This window comes from Amphibalanus amphitrite, unplaced genomic scaffold (genome assembly GCF_019059575.1).
Source record: "Amphibalanus amphitrite isolate SeventyFive unplaced genomic scaffold, NRLGWU_Aamphi_draft 000363F_arrow, whole genome shotgun sequence".
Classification (NCBI taxonomy): Eukaryota; Metazoa; Arthropoda; class Thecostraca; order Balanomorpha; family Balanidae; genus Amphibalanus; species Amphibalanus amphitrite.
The window spans coordinates 520,206-538,998 of NW_024881857.1; the positions used below are offsets into that span (position 1 = coordinate 520,206).

At 49.6% G+C, this 18,793-nt stretch overlaps 1 protein-coding gene across 1 annotated transcript; it reads right to left on the bottom strand.

Annotated features, from left to right (window-relative positions):
- Window positions 1-15,339: 15,339 nt before the first annotated feature.
- On the bottom strand, window positions 15,340-17,219 carry LOC122389592 (solute carrier family 66 member 3-like). Its single transcript, XM_043381764.1, has 2 exons — window positions 15,807-17,219; window positions 15,340-15,766 (listed from the first exon to the last, which is right to left on the bottom strand). Exon 1 carries the CDS (start codon window positions 16,686-16,688, stop codon window positions 16,050-16,052), a length of 639 nt encoding a protein of 212 aa, XP_043237699.1. The 5' UTR covers window positions 16,689-17,219; the 3' UTR covers window positions 15,340-15,766; window positions 15,807-16,049.
- Window positions 17,220-18,793: the final 1,574 nt, after the last annotated feature.

Consider the following 18,793-nt stretch of genomic DNA (forward strand, 5'->3'; position numbering starts at 1 on the left):
GGTCAGTAATAAGATAAGCAGTTCCATGTTATTTCCTCATTAAATCGTGAAACAGGGAGTTATTGGAGACTTCGCCAGCACGTGTCGTTTTCGCTATTTTTCAAACGAGTCTTTACTTGGCCTAAATTAAACATTTTATCCGATCAAAGAACAAAACTAACGTAAGTACTATCTATAAGTCTAATGAAAAAGTTAAACGGAATTGCTAACGTCATTGCCGCTCAATACCTATGTCATTCAAGACGCTCTATGAAAAGGACCCAACCGGTGGTGCGTAGTCGATGAAATTTCAGTAACTTTGGGTCCAACTCCGATTCCGGTATCCAAATATCGACTCCGACTCCTCCGGGCAGAACTGTCAATTCACACAGACTCCGACTCTGACTCCGACTCTGCAGCCCTGGTAAGTCTGTGGAGTGATGACTTTTCGGTGACGTTCGACTCATACTCGGGCTACAGCTTTTAAAAATCAACCGACTCCGAGTCGGAACAGAACCGCTGGCTCTGACTACAACTTCGCAGCCCTGGCCCAAGATAGCCGTCTAAAACAACTTTTATGTGTGATCTTCTTCGTACATTGTTAATGTTGTTTTAAACAAGGGGTGGAAAAGGGAGACGAAGCCTTCGCAAACAAGGATCTCCTGTTGCGAATCAATCAGCTGCTGGAAAAGAAAGGCATAAACACCACGCGTCTCATTTCATCGTTTTCCTAACAGCTCTGCACCAATGTAAGCACTGATCAATGCAGTGCGAGCATCGATGTGACATTTGTGTACCAAACCAAGTTTGAGTGTTATCCGCCCAGCCGTTCTTGAGATATGGAAGCGGCACCCCGCACGTGCGCACGTGCAGTAGCACCCCCATAGTGGCACATGGAAATGCATTGGCCACTGGGTGCCTAAATATTGACGAAATTTTACTGTAATTGGCCCAGCCATTGCGGAGTTACTTTATGTGGAACAATTTCGACACCCCTAAGTTGGCACGTGACACGTGCCGTAACATTAACTAAGATGAAGAAAATCGGGCGAAATTCGGAGAAGAAGGAATAAGCCTACCAAATATGTAAGTGACATATTGTCAAACTGCCGTACCATTGTGAGTAAATGACCATATAAAAGGTCGTACAAGCCGATGGGACTGGGCGTTTCAATACACACCGTCTTACGCATTTTATTTTCGTTATTACCTAAAGGCTGCTTGACGTTTTTGGCTTTCAAGCATTTAAGACATTTTTTTGTCGTCTCAGGTCCAGTAAGATTACCCCCAACTCGTGGGAATATGCACTTCAAGCCAACTAACACACCACACCCACGTGTGTCATAATGCTGAGGGATGGCGTTCACTCGGCTTGCTCCTAACTTACGATAATTATCTCGCTAGATGGCAGGCCTGATCCCAATGTCGCGGATCCCAATGTTAATTTCCACGAGACACCAATCCAGTGTTATATCATCCATGATATAACTATGGTACAAAGCAAATTATTTTAGAGTTCACCACTTGGACCTCCTAATCTTAATTCCATTTTCTCACAAGCCGTTACTGCAGTTAATTCTCATATGCAATAAATCGCATATCACAAAAAATCATCACATATTAGGTACATATTACACATTACTTTTTCGGGATGATCGCATAACATACTTAAATCAGATACACTTGGTTTGTCGCTTGACTCCCGAAAGCAGAGTGCCGTTTTACAACGCATTTGTAGTACACTTTTCGGTCTATTTCTTTGCATATTTACCTCATTTAGCGTGTATGTGTTATCTCTATCAACCCAAAAGAATGTACGTGTTTCGTGTAAATTTGCCTGCTTAATGCCGAGTTGTGTCATGCCTTACAGCGCATTATCGTGTCGTGCTTACAATTTTTAAGTTTGTTCACTTATGGGTTAGGCACGACGGTTTTCAGTGTGTCGTTCGAGTGCGGCGTTACCTTTGTTTTACCAGTTCTAAGCTGGAAGGTTAGGTATATACCGTTGAATAGGCTGTGCAGTAAAGACCGTGTAGCGTCATTTTGTCATACAAAGACGTTATGTACGTCTTTGTTTGGTCTGCTTTTATGCAGTACATAGTCTGGCTTTGATGCCGACAAAAATATCATCGGACGAATTTCTGTGGGTCATCAGTAGGGTGCAGACCGCAAAGTAAATCAGTCTTACTGCAGACAAATTATGCATCCTTCATGCCTCCTATAGGAGGCATGAAGGGTGCATCTTTGCAAGCAATGATGCAAATATCGTGTTGTCACATTATCAGCGTAGAAATAAAACTTTATTCTAAAAGAAATACAAATGCAAAGCTCATTTACTTTGAAAGCATGCTCTATCTTTCCCTTTTGAACAGCGATGATCCATGACGAACAGCGTGAACCGCGGGCAAAACCGGAAGCCTATTGTTGTTGGCACGCTGGCAGCAGCGTCGGCCGAAATGTGCGGTTTCTGCGAAGGCTACAACTGAAGCGATTTGTAAACATTGCGTCAGCGGCCTGCCTGCGTCACCTGCTCAGCGCCTCCTTTTTACGGCCCGGCCGGAAGCCGTACTCGACAACAGACGTCACTTCCGCGCTCGTCGGCGGCGTCCGTGACGTCACTATGACGTCACGGACCTCCCCTGACGCCGGCGGCGGCGGCCGGTTTACGAGCCGAGTGCGGCGCAGAACGGCGTCATGTGACGTCAGCGCTCGGTCGAGGTCACGCTGATGACCCCTGAGCGCGGCGGGCCGAGTGGTTGATGATTGACAGGCAGGAGAGGCGCGGTGAGGATGACGCACGGCGTCCTCCGTCACTTTAAAATGGAGGGCTCACCTCTGCCAACGGCATAGACTTCCCTTTCCTCCTTACTTCTCCGCAAATTCTTCTAATTTTGGCTTTTAAATTTAAAAATTCGCCAACGAAATTATGAGTTAACAGAAATTAGAATGACAGCTTTTAAGAAGTGAAGGGACTGATGGCAAACGTCATGGTGCATAGTTCGTACGTTCAATCGTTTATCATATTTTGTTTTTACAAAATTTTGAAGCGAACATCTATGTGAGCTATTTAGGTAGTGTTTTATGTTGTGAATATCAAACAATTTCTGAGGTAACAGATCGGGGTTTTAAGGCCAAAAACGTTAAATCGGTGGATTATGTTATAACAAGGCATGTAGAATTGAAATGTTCAGTGATCTGTGTTCCCCACCGTTGTGATCACTGGCGGATCCAGGGGGGCCACGGGGGCCATGGCCCCCCCCCCCCCCAAAGGCCTAAAGTGGCCTGTTTGCCCCCCCCCCAAAACGCCAGAAAAATTACTAAGAAAATATACCTTGATGGAGGTTTTTAGCCACTTGGTGAAGTAAAGCTTTCCACAGCATAATATGGAAGCAATATAGTAGCAGTGAGGGTCAGTCAAAAGTTGCGCGAGCGGAGTCGACCTTAAAAAAAGACTGTTGTTGGCACGTGTTTATGGCGCGGCCACTGGCGGATCCAGGGGGGGCCACGGGGGCCATGGCCCCCCCCCAAAGGCCTAAAGTGGCCTGTTTGGCCCCCCCAAAAACGCCAGAAAAATTGCTAAGAAAATATACCTTGATGGAGGTTTTTAGCCACTTGGTGAAGTAAAGCTTTCCACAGCATAATATGGAAGCAATATAGTAGCAGTGAGGGTCAGTCAAAAGTTGCGCGAGCGGAGTCGACCTTAAAAAAAAGACTGTTGTTGGCACGTGTTTATGGCGCGGCAGCTGGTAGTTGGCGGTGTTTCGCGTGGTGTGGCATCACTGGCGGATCTGGGGGGGAGGGGGGGGCACGGGAGCCTGAGGTGCCCCTGACAGGCCCGTGGTGCCCTTGCTAGGCCTGTGGTGCCCCTGGACGCTGGCAGGCCTGTGGTACAGTCCACAGCAGAAGTAATGTGGGGTTTCAGTCATGGGTATGTTCTGCTTCTGAAGCTTAAGAACGATTAGCCAGACTACAATGAAACTTTGAATGTAGCTTATATGTATCTTCACCCTTGCAGCTGCAACTTTAGCTATTGACATCTTCTTTTCAATCACTTCGCATTAAACAATCGCCAGTCAAAGCCAACCGTTGAGTTTGGTAAAACCCTACATTACTTTAGCGGTGGGCTGTACCTCTGGCGGGCCTAGGGTGCCCCTGCTAGGCTGCTGATGCCCCTGGGACCTGACAGGACTGTGGTGCCCCTGACAAGCCTAAAGTGCCCCCAACAGGCCCGTGATGCCCCCGACAGGCCCAAGGTGCCCCTGCGTGATGCCGTGATGCCTGCGAGGCCGGTGGTGCCCCCTGCGAGGCCGGTGGGGCCCCTGACAGGCCCATGGTGCCCCTGCTAGACCGGTGGTGCCCCTGGTAGGCCTGTGGTGCCCCTGCTAGGCCGCTGGTGCCCCTGGGCCCTGACAGGACTGTGGTGCCCCTGACAGGCCCAAGGTGCCCCTGCAACGCCGGTGGTGCCCCTGTAAGGCCTGTGATACCCCTGCTAGGCCTCTGGTGTCCCTGACAGGCCCATGGTGCCCCTGCGAGGCCGGCGGCGCCCCTGGCAGGTCTCTGGTGTCCCTGACAGACCTGGGGTGCCCCTGACAAGCCTGTGGGACCCCTCACAGGCCCGTGGTGCCCTTGCTAGGCCTGTGGTGCCCCTGGCGGGCTGGTGGTGCCCCTACTAGGCCGGTGGTGCCCCTGACAGGCCTGTGGTGCCCCCGGGCACCAAGGGGGTCATGACCCATGTGGCCCCCCTTGGATCGGCCACTGATGCATAATATATTGATTTGTAAAGGCGTTATGGCTTATGCAATATGCAATTGCAGGCACTTGGTATCCCTCACTTATCCCTCATTGGGGCTCTGGCGGGCTCCTGAGGGCCCACGTCTATCTCCGGGAGCCCATATAGACAGGCTCCTTTGGGTCCTTTCAGTACACTATAGCATAAGAGGTCTCCATGCGAGTCCTATACATACATCTGAGGGCGTACCCTGATGTCTGAGGTACCCAACTGCAGCTCCAATGGTCTCTTCTTACACTGGCGGATCCAGGGAGGGGGCATTTAGGGCCATGCCCCCTTCCCAGAGGCCTAAAGTGGCCCGTTTTCCCCCTCCCCCAAACGATAATGAAACATAGTTCAATCAGGGCGTGGCCCAGGAGCCGAGTTAGACAGGGCTGTTTTACCACCTCCCGGCCCGCAAAGGGACCCAAGCACTGACTCGAAGCGGGTTAAAGAGACCCTCCCACCTTCAAAAAAGTTAATGAATTGGCATGAAAGTGATGTCGCTAGGTTCAGAAAGGGCGAAAACGAATATCTACCAAATTTTATCGAAAAATATTCACCGGTTTTCAAGAGATTAGACTTTTATTTTTGTTTACTTTTTGGGATATCCGCTGCTGTTCCTAGCGACTTTATTTGAAAGTGCGGCATTTGTTGCGCGCAAAGCAGCCTATACCACCGCATGCTACCAAACGTTTTAGTAAAGTATTAAAAAATCATTAGATCTCCGCTGACGTCACACATTCAGAGGGGTATCCAAAAGCATTAGCCCCTCTGAATCAAAATGCTGCAATTTTGAAATTCAATATTTCCGATTTAAGGCATTTCTCGATGTTGTGAGTGCGTGCCGAAACCGGTAATTGTGAGCCAGGGACCCCATTTTGGCTATCTCAGCTCAAATCTAATGTTAAGGTGGGAGGGTCCCTTTAACTGGTCGATAAAAACAATGGTAAGTGTTTACAAAATAATATAATGGCATGGGTCGGGTGGGCTACCATTTATATATTTTTCTTTTTAGTTAAAAAAAAATCATAGTGTCAGGGCTGTGACGAAAAATAAGTGGCCTAAATCCGATGAGAAAACAGGATTTGGGGGTACCCTAGGTTTGGCTCCTGCATGAGTTGGCCCCCCCCAAAACGCAAGCCTGGATCCGCCTGCAGTGGGCGCGGCAGCTGGTAGTTGGCGGTGTTTCGCGTGGTGTGGCATCACTGGCGGATCTGGGGGGGAGGGGGGGCACGGGAGCCTGAGGTGCCCCTGACAGGCCCGTGGTGCCCCTGGACCCTGGCAGGCCTGTGGTACAGTCCGCAGCAGAAGTAATGTGGGGTTTCAGTCATGGGTATGTTCTGCTTCTGAAGCTTAGGAACGATTAGCCAGACTACAATGAAACTTTGAATGTAGCTTATATGTATCGTCACCCTTGCAGCTGCAACTTTAGCTATTGACATCTTCTTTTCAATCACTTCGCATTAAACAATCGCCAGTCAAAGCCAAGCGTTGAGTTTGGTAAAACCCTACATTACTTTAGCGGTGGGCTGTACCTCTGGCGGGCCTAGGGTGCCCCTGCTAGGCTGCTGATGCCCCTGGGACTTGACAGGACTGTGGTGCCCCTGACAAGCCTAAAGTGCCCCCAACAGGCCCGTGATGCCCCCGACAGGCCCAAGGTGCCCCTGCGTGATGCCGTGATGCCTGCGAGGCCGGTGGTGCCCCCTGCGAGGCCGGTGGGGCCCCTGACAGGCCCATGGTGCCCCTGCTAGACCGGTGGTGCCCCTGGCAGGCCTGTGGTGCCCCTGCTAGGCCGCTGGTGCCCCTGGGCCCTGACAGGACTGTGGTGCCCCTGACAGGCCCAAGGTGCCCCTGCAAGGCCGGTGGTGCCCCTGTAAGGCCTGTGGTACCCCTGCTTGGCCTCTGGTGTCCCTGACAGGCCCATGGTGCCCCTGCGAGGCCGGCGGCGCCCCTGGCAGGTCTCTGGTGTCCCTGACAGACCTGGGGTGCCCCTGACAAGCCTGTGGGGCCCCTCACAGGCCCGTGGTGCCCTTGCTAGGCCTGTGGTGCCCCTGGCGGGCTGGTGGTGCCCCTACTAGGCCGGTGGTGCCCCTGACAGGCCTGTGGTGCCCCCGGGCACCAAGGGGGTCATGACCCATGTGGCCCCCCTTGGATCTGCCACTGATGCATAATATATTGATTTGTAAAGGCGTTATGGCTTATGCAATATGCAATTGCAGGCACTTGGTATCCCTCACTTATCCCTCATTGGGGCTCTGGCGGGCTCCTGAGGGCCCACGTCTATCTCCGGGAGCCCATATAGACAGGCTCCTTTGGGTCCTTTCAGTACACTATAGCATAAGAGGTCTCCATGCGAGTCCTATACATACATATGAGGGCGTACCCTGATGTCTGAGGTACCCAACTGCAGCTCCAATGGTCTCTTCTTACACTGGCGGATCCAGGGAGGGGGCATTTAGGGCCATGCCCCCTTCCCAGAGGCCTAAAGTGGCCCGTTTTCCCCCTCCCCCAAACGATAATGAAACATAGTTCAATCAGGGCGTGGCCCAGGAGCCGAGTTAGACAGGGCTGTTTTACCACCTCCGGCCCGCAAAGGGACCCAAGCACTGACTCGAAGCGGGTTAAAGAGACCCTCCCACCTTCAAAAAAGTTAATGAATTGGCATGAAAGTGATGTCGCTAGGTTCAGAAAGGGCGAACACGAATATCTACCAAATTTTATCGAAAAATATTCACCGGTTTTCAAGAAATTAGACTTTTATTTTTGTTTACTTTTTGGGATATCCGCTGCTGTTCCTAGCGACTTTATTTGAAAGTGCGGCATTTGTTGCGCGCAAAGCAGCCTATACCACCGCATGCTACCAAACGTTTTAGTAAAATATTAAAAAATCATTAGATCTCCGCTGACGTCACACATTCAGAGGGGTATCCAAAAGCATTAGCCCCTCTGAATCAAAATGCTGCAATTTTGAAATTCAATATTTCCGATTTAAGGCATTTCTCGATGTTGTGAGTGCGTGCCGAAACCGGTAATTGTGAGCCAGGGACCCCATTTTGGCTATCTCAGCTCATGGGAGGGTCCCTTTAACTGGTCGATAAAAACAATGGTAAGTGTTTACAAAGTAATATAAAGGCATGGGTCGGGTGGGCTACCATTTATATGTTTTATTTTTAGTTAAAAAAAATTCATAGTGTCAGGGCTGTGACGAAAAATAAGTGGCCTAAATCCGATGAGAAAACAGGATTTGGGGGTACCCTAGGTTTGGCTCCTGCATGAGTTGGCCCCCCCCAAAACGCAAGCTTGGATCCGCCAGTGGTTGTGATTGCTAATCCTTAGTTCTTTCCATTTTGTCTACACTGTCCTGCTCATTGGACTGGAACGAATACATGAATCGGCTTTGCCAAAGGCTAGGGGAGAGTGGGGTAATTTGGCCGGTGGTGTAAATTGGCCGCCCCCACCTGTACGAAAGCTGATAAAAGTGAATGAAATAACTTTAGTCTCTATTCATATGTCATCGGCAGAACTAACTGGAGAACAAATGTCAAAACTTTCCCCCTCTTAGTTTTATTCAAAATTAATAAAAGGTGAATTTCGTTAGAAAATGGTAACTTTTACCTCCATTTAAAAACTAGTATAACATGTAGTATTTGGGCTGTAAACGAATTCCAACATTATAGCGCCATTTTTTAGGGTGTTCAGCGGTTCCAAGAGCAATTTCATCTAGTTCTGTACAGCCATGACGACTTTATAGACAAAAATTTTCAGAATGGCAATGCGGGGTTATTTGGCCGGGACTAGCGGGGCAACTTGGCCGGTGCGCTCAGAGTCACTATGCTGGGACGGCCGAGTTGTCATGGTCAATGATACCATAAAGGACATAATTCATGACCAACTTTGACTACCTTGATGCCATATTTCCTATTGGACAGCTGTAGGGGCATGTGACGTCATCAAAGGTTACCTAACGCTTTTTTGCTAATAAATACTTACAGAAAAAAGATACAGCCGCGCAAATGGTCTCATTGTGTTCAGCTCGTCAAGGCGCATCGAATGATATACATGATGATCTTGAACTCACGTAACCTTGAGGTCAAGCGACCTGAGGTAACGTGACCTGAAGCCAACCTTTGACCTTGACCTCTCGAGGTCAACACATACATGTTTCGATGCGGAATGACGAGAGAATTACGATGGTACTTTTAGTTTTGGCCTAGCTTGATATACTTCAAAAGCTATTCGTAAAAAACCGTCATCGTATCTAGAGCCGCTATTTTGACTATTTTCGACCCCTGTGACGGCTGAGTCAACCTCCAAAATGCTTCAAATGCGTCGTAGGACACGCGTCATTGCTGAATGTGAAGCTGACTCGCCTATAACAAAAATCATGTCCTCAAACTAACACCGGCCAAATTGCCCCACACCCCCGGCCAAATAACCCTGCTAGTGGGGCAATTTGGCCGCTTTGCAGACCTTTGTAATGCGTCACAATTTCAATATAAGTAGTTACTATATCATTTCAAGTTTACTGTCCAAGAAAGTAAAATGTATGCCACACCTGTCAGCGTTGAGAAAATGCAGAAATGTGTTGTCGATTTTTAGTTACATCGTTTTCTAAAAAAAAGCGGCCAAATTACCCCACTCTCCCCTATGTGCTGCCTACTAGGTACATACATCATGTTTTGTTTGCGGTAACATCCCATTATTTGCTTCAATTGCTCATGCATTGTGCTTACTTAGAAATTAATGATAAAGTCAGCGGGTGACAGGTGTTACATTATCAGTTATCACCTTCACGTATTGCTGACATTCAGAAGTGTTTTGATCACTTTTCTTCGAAGACGTCATGGCTTGGTCGTCGGTTCGCAGGAATGTGGTTGCGACACCATAAAATATACAATGAAATCAGCACTTGGCGTGTCCACCGCCCGGCGGCCATACGGCTCAGGCTCCACTGGAATAAACATCAAACAGTCTGTCTCGGCCGCCTCCAGTGACGTCACGGACATACATGTTCGGGGAACCGGTCGGCACTCTGTGTACGGGGCGCGGGTGGTCTATGTACTGGAGACGGCCGGGGATGGTTCGTGATCCTCGACTGCCCCGCGGCGGTCTTAGGATGACCAAACCGTGCGCAAGGTGTGGCTCTGCGGATTTGGTGCGAGATTTGACGTCATTTTCGGGGCTGAGGACGGTCAGTTTATGCGTCACCGGCTGGAACGGTGGATTATCCCCGGCTCTGCCCAATGTAGCGGACACTGTCGCCTGCAGTGTCCATTTGTGTATAGCGGGTCTCCGCCCCGGCGGCAGGCGTTGTATCATGGGGAAGGGCAACGATGACGTGATTTGTTTGGTGCTGTTACGGACTGGTGGAGAAACGTTTACAGTGATATACCATCTGACGCGATCTGAATCATACCTATCATGCGATGATCATGACACATTTATAAATCACCCAGTCTTATCCACCATGCTTAGTACCTGTGCTTTCTTAGCCATTCGCTTACAAATTTCAATTCATGATGACAATGATTGTACCTAGTGCCTGGCACCTCAGCTTCCTGTTTCTTTTTCTCGATTCGGTTTGACTCGGTTTGTAGTCGGTTTGCATCGCACCTCCATAGATCATTATCCAACGGTTAACCTGCTGCGCTGAAAAAAATACAATATCAAACATTTTTCTAGAGCAAAGCCCTTTTCTATTTCCATTCTTTTATGTAGTCCTTGACGTGTGTTCCGTTATCACGAGGTGAAGTTAAAAATAGAGATCACAACTGCATGATGAAATTTCACGGTCACCTCCGTTACAGCGGTTCCCACACCACTGAAGGCCGCTTCATCTTGGCGACCGACTGACTAATCGCCGAGACACGCTATATCATATCGTGTGACGTCATATCACCCGTGTGATAGCGCTCATCTTGATCACGCCATTAGTCGGGCCACTCGACGCGCGTGACACGAGAGGCCGATCTGAGTCGTCGTGGGCTCACGTCCGATCATGTCCTGATAGTGGATAACTGCGCTCGTCTTTCTTACTCCCCCTCCCCCTCGATCTCATCTCCCTTCTCCTCTGCACTGCTTTGGACCGGTTGGTTGTTCAAAGGACCTGCACCCGATGGATGCGTTTCAATCGGTCCAGTCCTTTTAGCATGGAGACTGTAAGAGAGTGTCTCTGACAATGTTATCTCCAATGAGTCCAGACTGCTACCTTCAGTTCTCCTACTACCAAAACGTTCAAAGCATTTCCACCACCACATTTGGTAAGTCAGTAAGTTTCTCGTTCGCCGTGCGCAGTAGGGTGTATCGTCAAATTTTGATTTTTTTTAATCGTCTTCACTACTAAATTTTATTGGTCCCTGGCATGTTTGAAGCCGTAGGATACCAATCAAAAAAATCTGGGACGAAAACCTAGCCTGCTGCGAGCGGTTGAACGGAAGCCTGTCGGGACGGCGCCAGGCGTTGAAGTCTCCCCGTTAGTTACGCGCACACTAGCACCACGCGGCGGCTGGAGCCGTGCCGCCGTGTTCCCGGTCAGCCGTGTTTTAGCGTTCACTGACGGGTCGAGGTGATTATTCTAAGCTTTCCTAAGAAGCTTTCTGCCCCGCAGCTCATTATTGAGCAAGAATATCGCACAAACTGCATAGAACATTGACATGCAGGTTGTCGGCACATATGGAGAAGGGGATGTTTTGGTTAATGCCTCCTTTAATAGGAAGAGATTGTGGAAGAACAACACATTTCTTTTGGAAATTACTCATCCTCCTTCTTCCTACGTGCCTGCTTTAGTAATCGAAGTACCGCTATTGACTCTACGTTCTTGATTCGGCTGTCGATTTTATGCATGGAATTCCGCTATATTATATTTTCTCGCTCAATGTCCCCTGAGCTATATTGAGGCGTCACGGGACAGCAATGCTCAGCACACAACCGCAGAGAAAAAGTCAATGTGGCCATGCGTTTTGTATGCCAAAATGTGTGAGCCTTGGTGTGTACCAGCAGCCGTTGTCACCGTTGTAATTTTCACGACTTTATCTTTATAAGGATGCAATTTCCCACTTCCTAGTTCCCAGACTGGGTTTGAAGATATTATAGTTTTACAGAAACATTTGGGAATGTCTATAATGTAAGTTAAAGCGAATACCGAAAGGAATCCACATATTTTCGATTTCCTGTTTGCTGTATTGCTTATTAAATGCCAGACGTCATGATGGCATGGCTGCGATTGATGGTATGCCGGATGGCCAGGGTGCGAACTCACGGTAAGTCAGCTTGGCCGGCAGGCATCAACAGGCACAATAGTCTTACACTGATATCGTCACCCTTATTCGTCACCATTCAGCAACAAGCCCAGAGCTTCGGGCTTTGAACCGTAAGGTACAGGTGTAGGAGCAAGACATTGCACCGATTCGAAGGGCTGGAAGGGCAGCATCGCGGGGGCTGGAATGCGCCTGAGCGGCTGAGACCATCCCATTGGGACGGGGGTGTTCTGGGTGCACTCAGCCGCTCATGCTGGGAAATGCATCCAATGGAGCTCTCCATTCGAATGATTAGGGTGACCTTTAGTCTAGAACAAGGAAGGATGACTGTTGGCTGGTCCCGAGGATAGATACAAAGGACAGGTAATGGCATCATATAATGAATCGAAGACGGCCCCGGTCCGATCCTCTGATAGAGGTTCATCAACACGTATCTCGTTGTGGACCATTTCGTTTTCCTCCACCGTAGTTTTTGCACCGACCTGAACCGGTTGGAAGGTAACGATGTTCAGAAACCATTAAGATCGTAATTGTATATTCGTTGTATATTCGTTCACTGAGCAGGTAGGACAAGTTCAACACAGTGAAAACCTCATCCTATCATCCAATAATTATAAAGTAGTCTTCATGGAATGGAAAGGCCAACCTAACTCAACGAATATACAATTACGACCTTAATGGTTTCTGAACATCGTAATCTTCCAACCCGTTGAGGTCGGTGCAAAAACCACGGTGGAGGAAAACGAAATGGTCCACAACGAGATACGTGTTGATGAGCCTCTATCAGAGGATCGGGCCGGGGCCGTCTTCGATTCATTATATGATGTCATTACCTGTCCTTTCTATCCTCGGGACCAGCCAACCATCATCCTTCTTTGTTCTAGACTAAAGGTCAGCCTAATCATTCGAAACGGGTGGGGATGGGGTAGAGCTCCATTGGATGCATTTCCCAGCATGAGCGGCTGAGTGCATCCAGAACACCCCCGTCCCAATGGGATGGTCTCAGCCGCTCAGGCGCATTCCAGCCCCCGCGATGCTGCCCTTCCAGCCCTTCGAATCGGCGCAATGTCTTGCTCCTACACCTGTGCCTTACGGTTCAAAGCCCGAAGCTCTGGGCCTGCTGCTGAATGGTGACGAATAACTGAGGGTGACGATATCAGTGTAAGACTATTGTGCCTGTTGATGCCTGCCGGCCAAGCTGACTTACCGTGAGTTCGTACCCTGGCCATCCGGCATACCATCAATGGCAACCATGCCATCATGACGTCTGGCATTTACTAAGCAATACAGCAAACAGGAAATTCGAAAATATGTGGATTCCTTTCGGTATTAGCTTTTAACTTACATTACAGACATTCCTAAATGTTTCTGTAAAACTATATCTCCAAACCCAGTCTGGGAACTGGGAAGTGGGCAATTGCATCCTTATAAAGTCGTGAAAATTACAATGGTGACAACGGCTGCTGGTACACGCCAAGGCTCACACATTTTGGCATACAAAACGCATGACCACATTGACTTTTTCTCTGCAGTTGTGTGCTGAGCATTGCTGTCCCGTGACGCCTCAATATAGCTCAGGGGACATTGAGCGAGAAAATATAATATAGCGGAATTCCATGCATAAAATCGACAGCCGAATCAAGAACGTAGAGTCAATAGGGGTACTTCGATTACTAAAGCAGGCACGTAGGAAGAAGGAGGATGAGTAATTTCCAAGAGAAATGTGTTGTTCTTCCACAATATCTTCCTATTAAAGGAGGCATTAACCAAAACATCCCCTTCTCCATATGTGCCGACAACCTGCATGTCAATGTTCTATGCAGTTTGTGCGATATTCTTGCTCAATAATGAGCTGCGGGGCAGAAAGCTTCTTAGGAAAGCTTAGAATAATCACCTCGACCCGTCAGTGAACGCTAAAACACGGCTGACCGGGAACACGGCGGCACGGCTCCAGCCGCCGCGTGGTGGTAGTGTGCGCGTAACTAACGGGGAGACTTCAACGCCTGGCGCCGTCCCGACAGGCTTCCGTTCAACCGCTCGCAGCAGGCTAGGTTTTCGTCCCAGATTTTTTTGATTGGTATCCTACGGCTTCAAACATGCCAGGGACCAATAAAATTTAGTAGTGAAGACGATTAAAAAAAATCAAAATTCGACGATACACCCTAGTGCGCAGGTCTATATAGTCAGCTACTGTCTGCCTTATCATCTGTCTCCTTCCCTTTGTCAGTTTCCTTGTTTCAGTCAGTACGCTTTGCATGGAGAAAACATTAACCAATCTTTGATAAGTCTCGCCATCCTTCTGTGTATAGTGTATACATACACTGTGCGTGTTTGTGTTAGCTGTGTGTACAGTAGGGAGGGCATGCCCGATCGGAGTCCACAACTGTGCGCCAGGCCTGTTGACTCGCACGATAACAATGAACGACGCTAGGTGCGCTCGACGCTGCTCCAATGTGGCCTCAGTTCTCGCCCAGCGCCACGAGCACGTGCAGGACAGACACCCTGGGACAGACGGTCTAACACGTGGAGGACGGACGGGCTAACACGCGGGGGACAGACGGAGTAAACACGTGGGGAGGACGGGCTGGGGATACGAAGCGACCGACGGCGCTAGGCTTGGGAAGGAACGGCACTGCACAGTGTAGCAATGCACATGGGAACCGGTTGCACTGCATATGTCAATGATAACCATCTTAAATATACCATATACATACATGGTAATTGAGGATTTAAAATTATTTTGTTGGAAGCGTTGCATTATAAGTACCTACGCTTTGTTTTCGTAAATTAAGACACGGTTTTGACGCTTTTTTCCGCGCACATACAAATCCGTGCACATACAAATGTGCATACAAATGTGCACATACAAATGTGCGCGGATGCGCACGGCTGAAAGAAACGTGCACGGCCGAATCACCAACTGCATTGCAGTTGGCGATTTTTCCCGATATCATCACTCATCAATCGATCGGCGATGTACAGTCCACAGCAGAAGTAATGTGGGGTTTCAGTCATGGGTATGTTCTGCTTATGAAGCTTAGGAACATTTAGCAAGACTACAATGAAACTTTGAATGTAGCTTATATGTATCGTCACCCTTGCAGCTGCAACTTTAGCTATTGACATCTTCTTTTCGATCACTCCGCATTAAACAATCGCCAGTCAAAGCCAACCGTTGAGATTGGTAAAACCCTACATTACTTTAGCGGTGGGCTGTACGTTTACAGGGACGCTCAGGAGCAAGCTTCATCAAATCGCATTTTGCTCCATATCAGGGATGGATAATTTCTAGCTAATATCGTTGAAGTTTATAGTTTTTTTAATGAGAGCTCGTGTTTCATTTAGGAGCGTTTATTCGTTCCGCGTTTCCCCTAATTATCCAGGTCTTGCCCAATGGATAAAATCAGTGATACGATTCTCTTTTACTGCATCGGAATGTGCAAGGTGCAATATGCATCGTACAACACTATTATCTATTTGAAGGCACTATTTTAAGTACATGCTTAAACATCGAACAACTGTCTATAACCTAGAATCCCCGTAGATTTTCTTCCTGAAGAGAAGAAACGTCGACATAGTTACGATATACCTATATCATTGACATGCCACTGGCCATGAGACACAAACTACCAGTCCATAATTACCGGCATCACCGGTAAAGTTCTTGAACCGATACGATTATCCAAACGAGTTCACGCCCCAGCGTATACGTATACTGCCGTATAGTTACACGGCATGGTGCAGCCTATCCGGAATACGGGCACTATAGTGCCCGTATTCCGGATTTGCATCTAAAACGGAAATGACTAAACATCGCTCGATTCGGCTTCAGCGTTGGTTCACAATTGTTTTTGGAATGTTTCTTCGTAGATTTCTTTCATGGTTTGCAAGCTAGTGCTTCTCCTAGTTGCCTATCGAGTTTACATCGTTTGGAAGAGCGCGAGTCAGTTCTGACCTCTTCATTGCGCTAACACTTTTCTGATGTCTCCTATCATCTTCCTTATTTTCCGCGATCCTCTTCCTAGTTCTTCTTCGTTCCTTCTTCACTCGGTCTTCTTGACTCCGTCCACCTTGGTCGCCGGTCCGTTCCGGTACGTGAAGGCCGCCATGGCCACCAGCGAGTTGAGCACCAGGTGGACGGAGAAGCTGGTGAGCAGGGTGGTGTCCTGCGTCTCAGCCAGCGTCGTCACAATCCTGGTCAGGCAGGTGAGCGCCGCCAGCAGCCAGGTGGTCAGGCTGACGGCGCGGGCGTCCTTGCTGCCGAGAATCGCCCGCAGCTGGACTATCTTCGAGCTGAAGCCGATGGGCAGTGCGCAGGAGAGGAGCAGTTTGAGCGCCGAGAGCGGCGCGGCCCCGGAGGCCAGGCCGGCGGCCACGGCTGCGGCGGTCAGCAGCGCAGTCACCCAGCCGACCGTCAGCCGGCCGCTGAGCCTCAGCGTCAGCACGATCAGCAGCACGTCCTGCGGGATCAGCAGCGCGTACTCGAAGTAGCTGTCCAGCGGGTAGCCGTGCCCGGCGTTGTAGCAGAAGTTGACGGTGAATGCCGTGCACTCCAGTAGTAAACTTTGGAGACTGAGACCGTCTGCAGAACCGGAGCGTACCACGGCGAAAATCTGCGGCAACTTCAGGACCAGCGAGCCCAGGATCGACACCCAGCCGCAGAGCAGCACCAGCGGCCCCATCTCGCCAGCCTGGCTAGTATCCAGTGACGTCACGAACCAATGACGTCAGCACCACGCTGCCGCCGCCGCTTTCCGAACGACCGCGGTCCTCTCACTCACTCCAACTGACCGGTCGATGGAGCCGGCGTATGTCCGCCCCTTCCGTTGCCCCGAGTAGCCTCAGGGCTAACGACCCGATGGCGGGTACGGGCGGGTCACGAGGTCGACAATCAACACGGCACCGATACAACACCGGACGAGCCGTATCGTACACGCTCACAGCAGCGGATGCGGCCAGCGGCGGCGGCCGGCGCAGCCTTGAGAAGCGGCGGGGCCGGTACAGCTGTCCTGGGAGAGCGAGCGGGCGCCTCGTGGCCCGCGCCCAGCCACGTCGGCAGATGGTCCGCGCTGGCCGGGGAGGGGGAGGGGATGGGACGGGTACGCCAGGGTGCAGCACCAGTGCGGGGTCGGTAATCAGGCTACCACGTCACGGTACACAGATCAGTGATGGAACGCAAGTCATGGTCCAGTCGATTCAGTAAATGAATTGCCTGAATGGTAAACAAAAAAAAAACTATTTTTATTTTTTAATGTCCACGAGGGAAGTCATTTGCAATACTTTTAGCAAAAATACCTATTTGTGCGAAATATGAGGACATGTAGACAATAGTTAAATTTCAATTTGTTTCTCTACGACTTACAGTGTTGACGGGCATTAATCGGACCATCCCGCAACCAAAATTTAGTCAGTGTTGCTGTTACTTTGCAAGCCTCCACCCATAATTCATGAAGCCTGTTATCAAATGTAGAAAAGCCCTAATCTCAAAGCTCAGGTCATGAGGCGATATAGAGGTCACTTTATCAATGAACGTGGTCAGGGCATCACTATCGCCTCCTCGGCGTCACTCTCGTCGCCAGTGCGCCACTGGTCGACACCAGCCATCCTTATCGGCGCCCACATCTGAACGTGCCCGCCTTTCGCCATCCTCAGCTCTCCCGTCCCCCTTTCTGAAGGTAGGACTGCGCGGCGCACCACACCGGCTATCTAATCGTCTGCGAACGGATACACCGCGCCGCACCACGCCGCGTCGAACGGCGGCGGCCGCGGCGAGCGTACCTGGCTGTTTTTGTTTGCGTGCGTGTGCGAACGGCTCGGCAAATACAGGTTCGACGGCAAACACTGCTCTCTGGCGTCCCGGGCGGACGGGCCGGGCCGAGACGGTGTACTGTCGCCGCCGGCTGTAGACGGCGCGGCTGGTGGAGGTGAGAGACGCGGACAACACAATGGAACGGGGTGGGAGGGGATGATCCTGTCAGGTGGAGGTACGCGATAGAAGGTAGTTACTCAGGTGATGACTCTAGCGAAGAACGGTTTGTGGAAAGGTCGGAATGGGGTGCTGTAGTGATTCATGGATTCCAATTCGGCGAACTTGGCGAGGCGGCTTGATGACCTCGGTTACAAAAGCTCGAAGCTAGCTGATCAATGCTTGTCACCAATGTTGGATGATTTATATTCAGATTTATACATTGCGTGTTTGAAAGCCAGCGCTGGCTGCGATAAGCTGGGTTTGTAAGAAGTGGGCAGTGAAACTGGCTCGGCTTATCTGCGCTCCCATGTCGTGTCCAGTGAAATCGAGTTGGCTGGACAATGGACATGGCATGGTCCAAGTTCAAGCGCCCGGATTATGTGCATATGTTCTAGCGGCGCACGGTACAGGATCCATATGGAACAATGTTAATGAGTTGTCCATGTCCCGGTCTAACTTACATAGAATAGAAGGCTGGGACTAAACAGTTGCCGTTCACACAGCTTAGAAATATTCTTACACCATTCGCGCAAGGACTGGCGAAATAATATGCACAGCCCCCAAAGGTCAGACGTTTGATGCGCATGCAGAGGGCAAATGCGAGCACAAATGTCATCCTTGGGTCAGTGTGTCACATGACCAGAAGGCGAATATAGTAAGTTGCAAACATTTGCCTTTTTCAAAATCATAAGCATTTAGATCTGCAAGTAGAATGGAATCTTGCTGAAAGTTTCACGTCCTCCACTTCCATTCTAGGGACTTAAAGCAAAAATAATCGACATTTCCTGTTCATGATCGGGTATTTGTAAATTCCTTAAT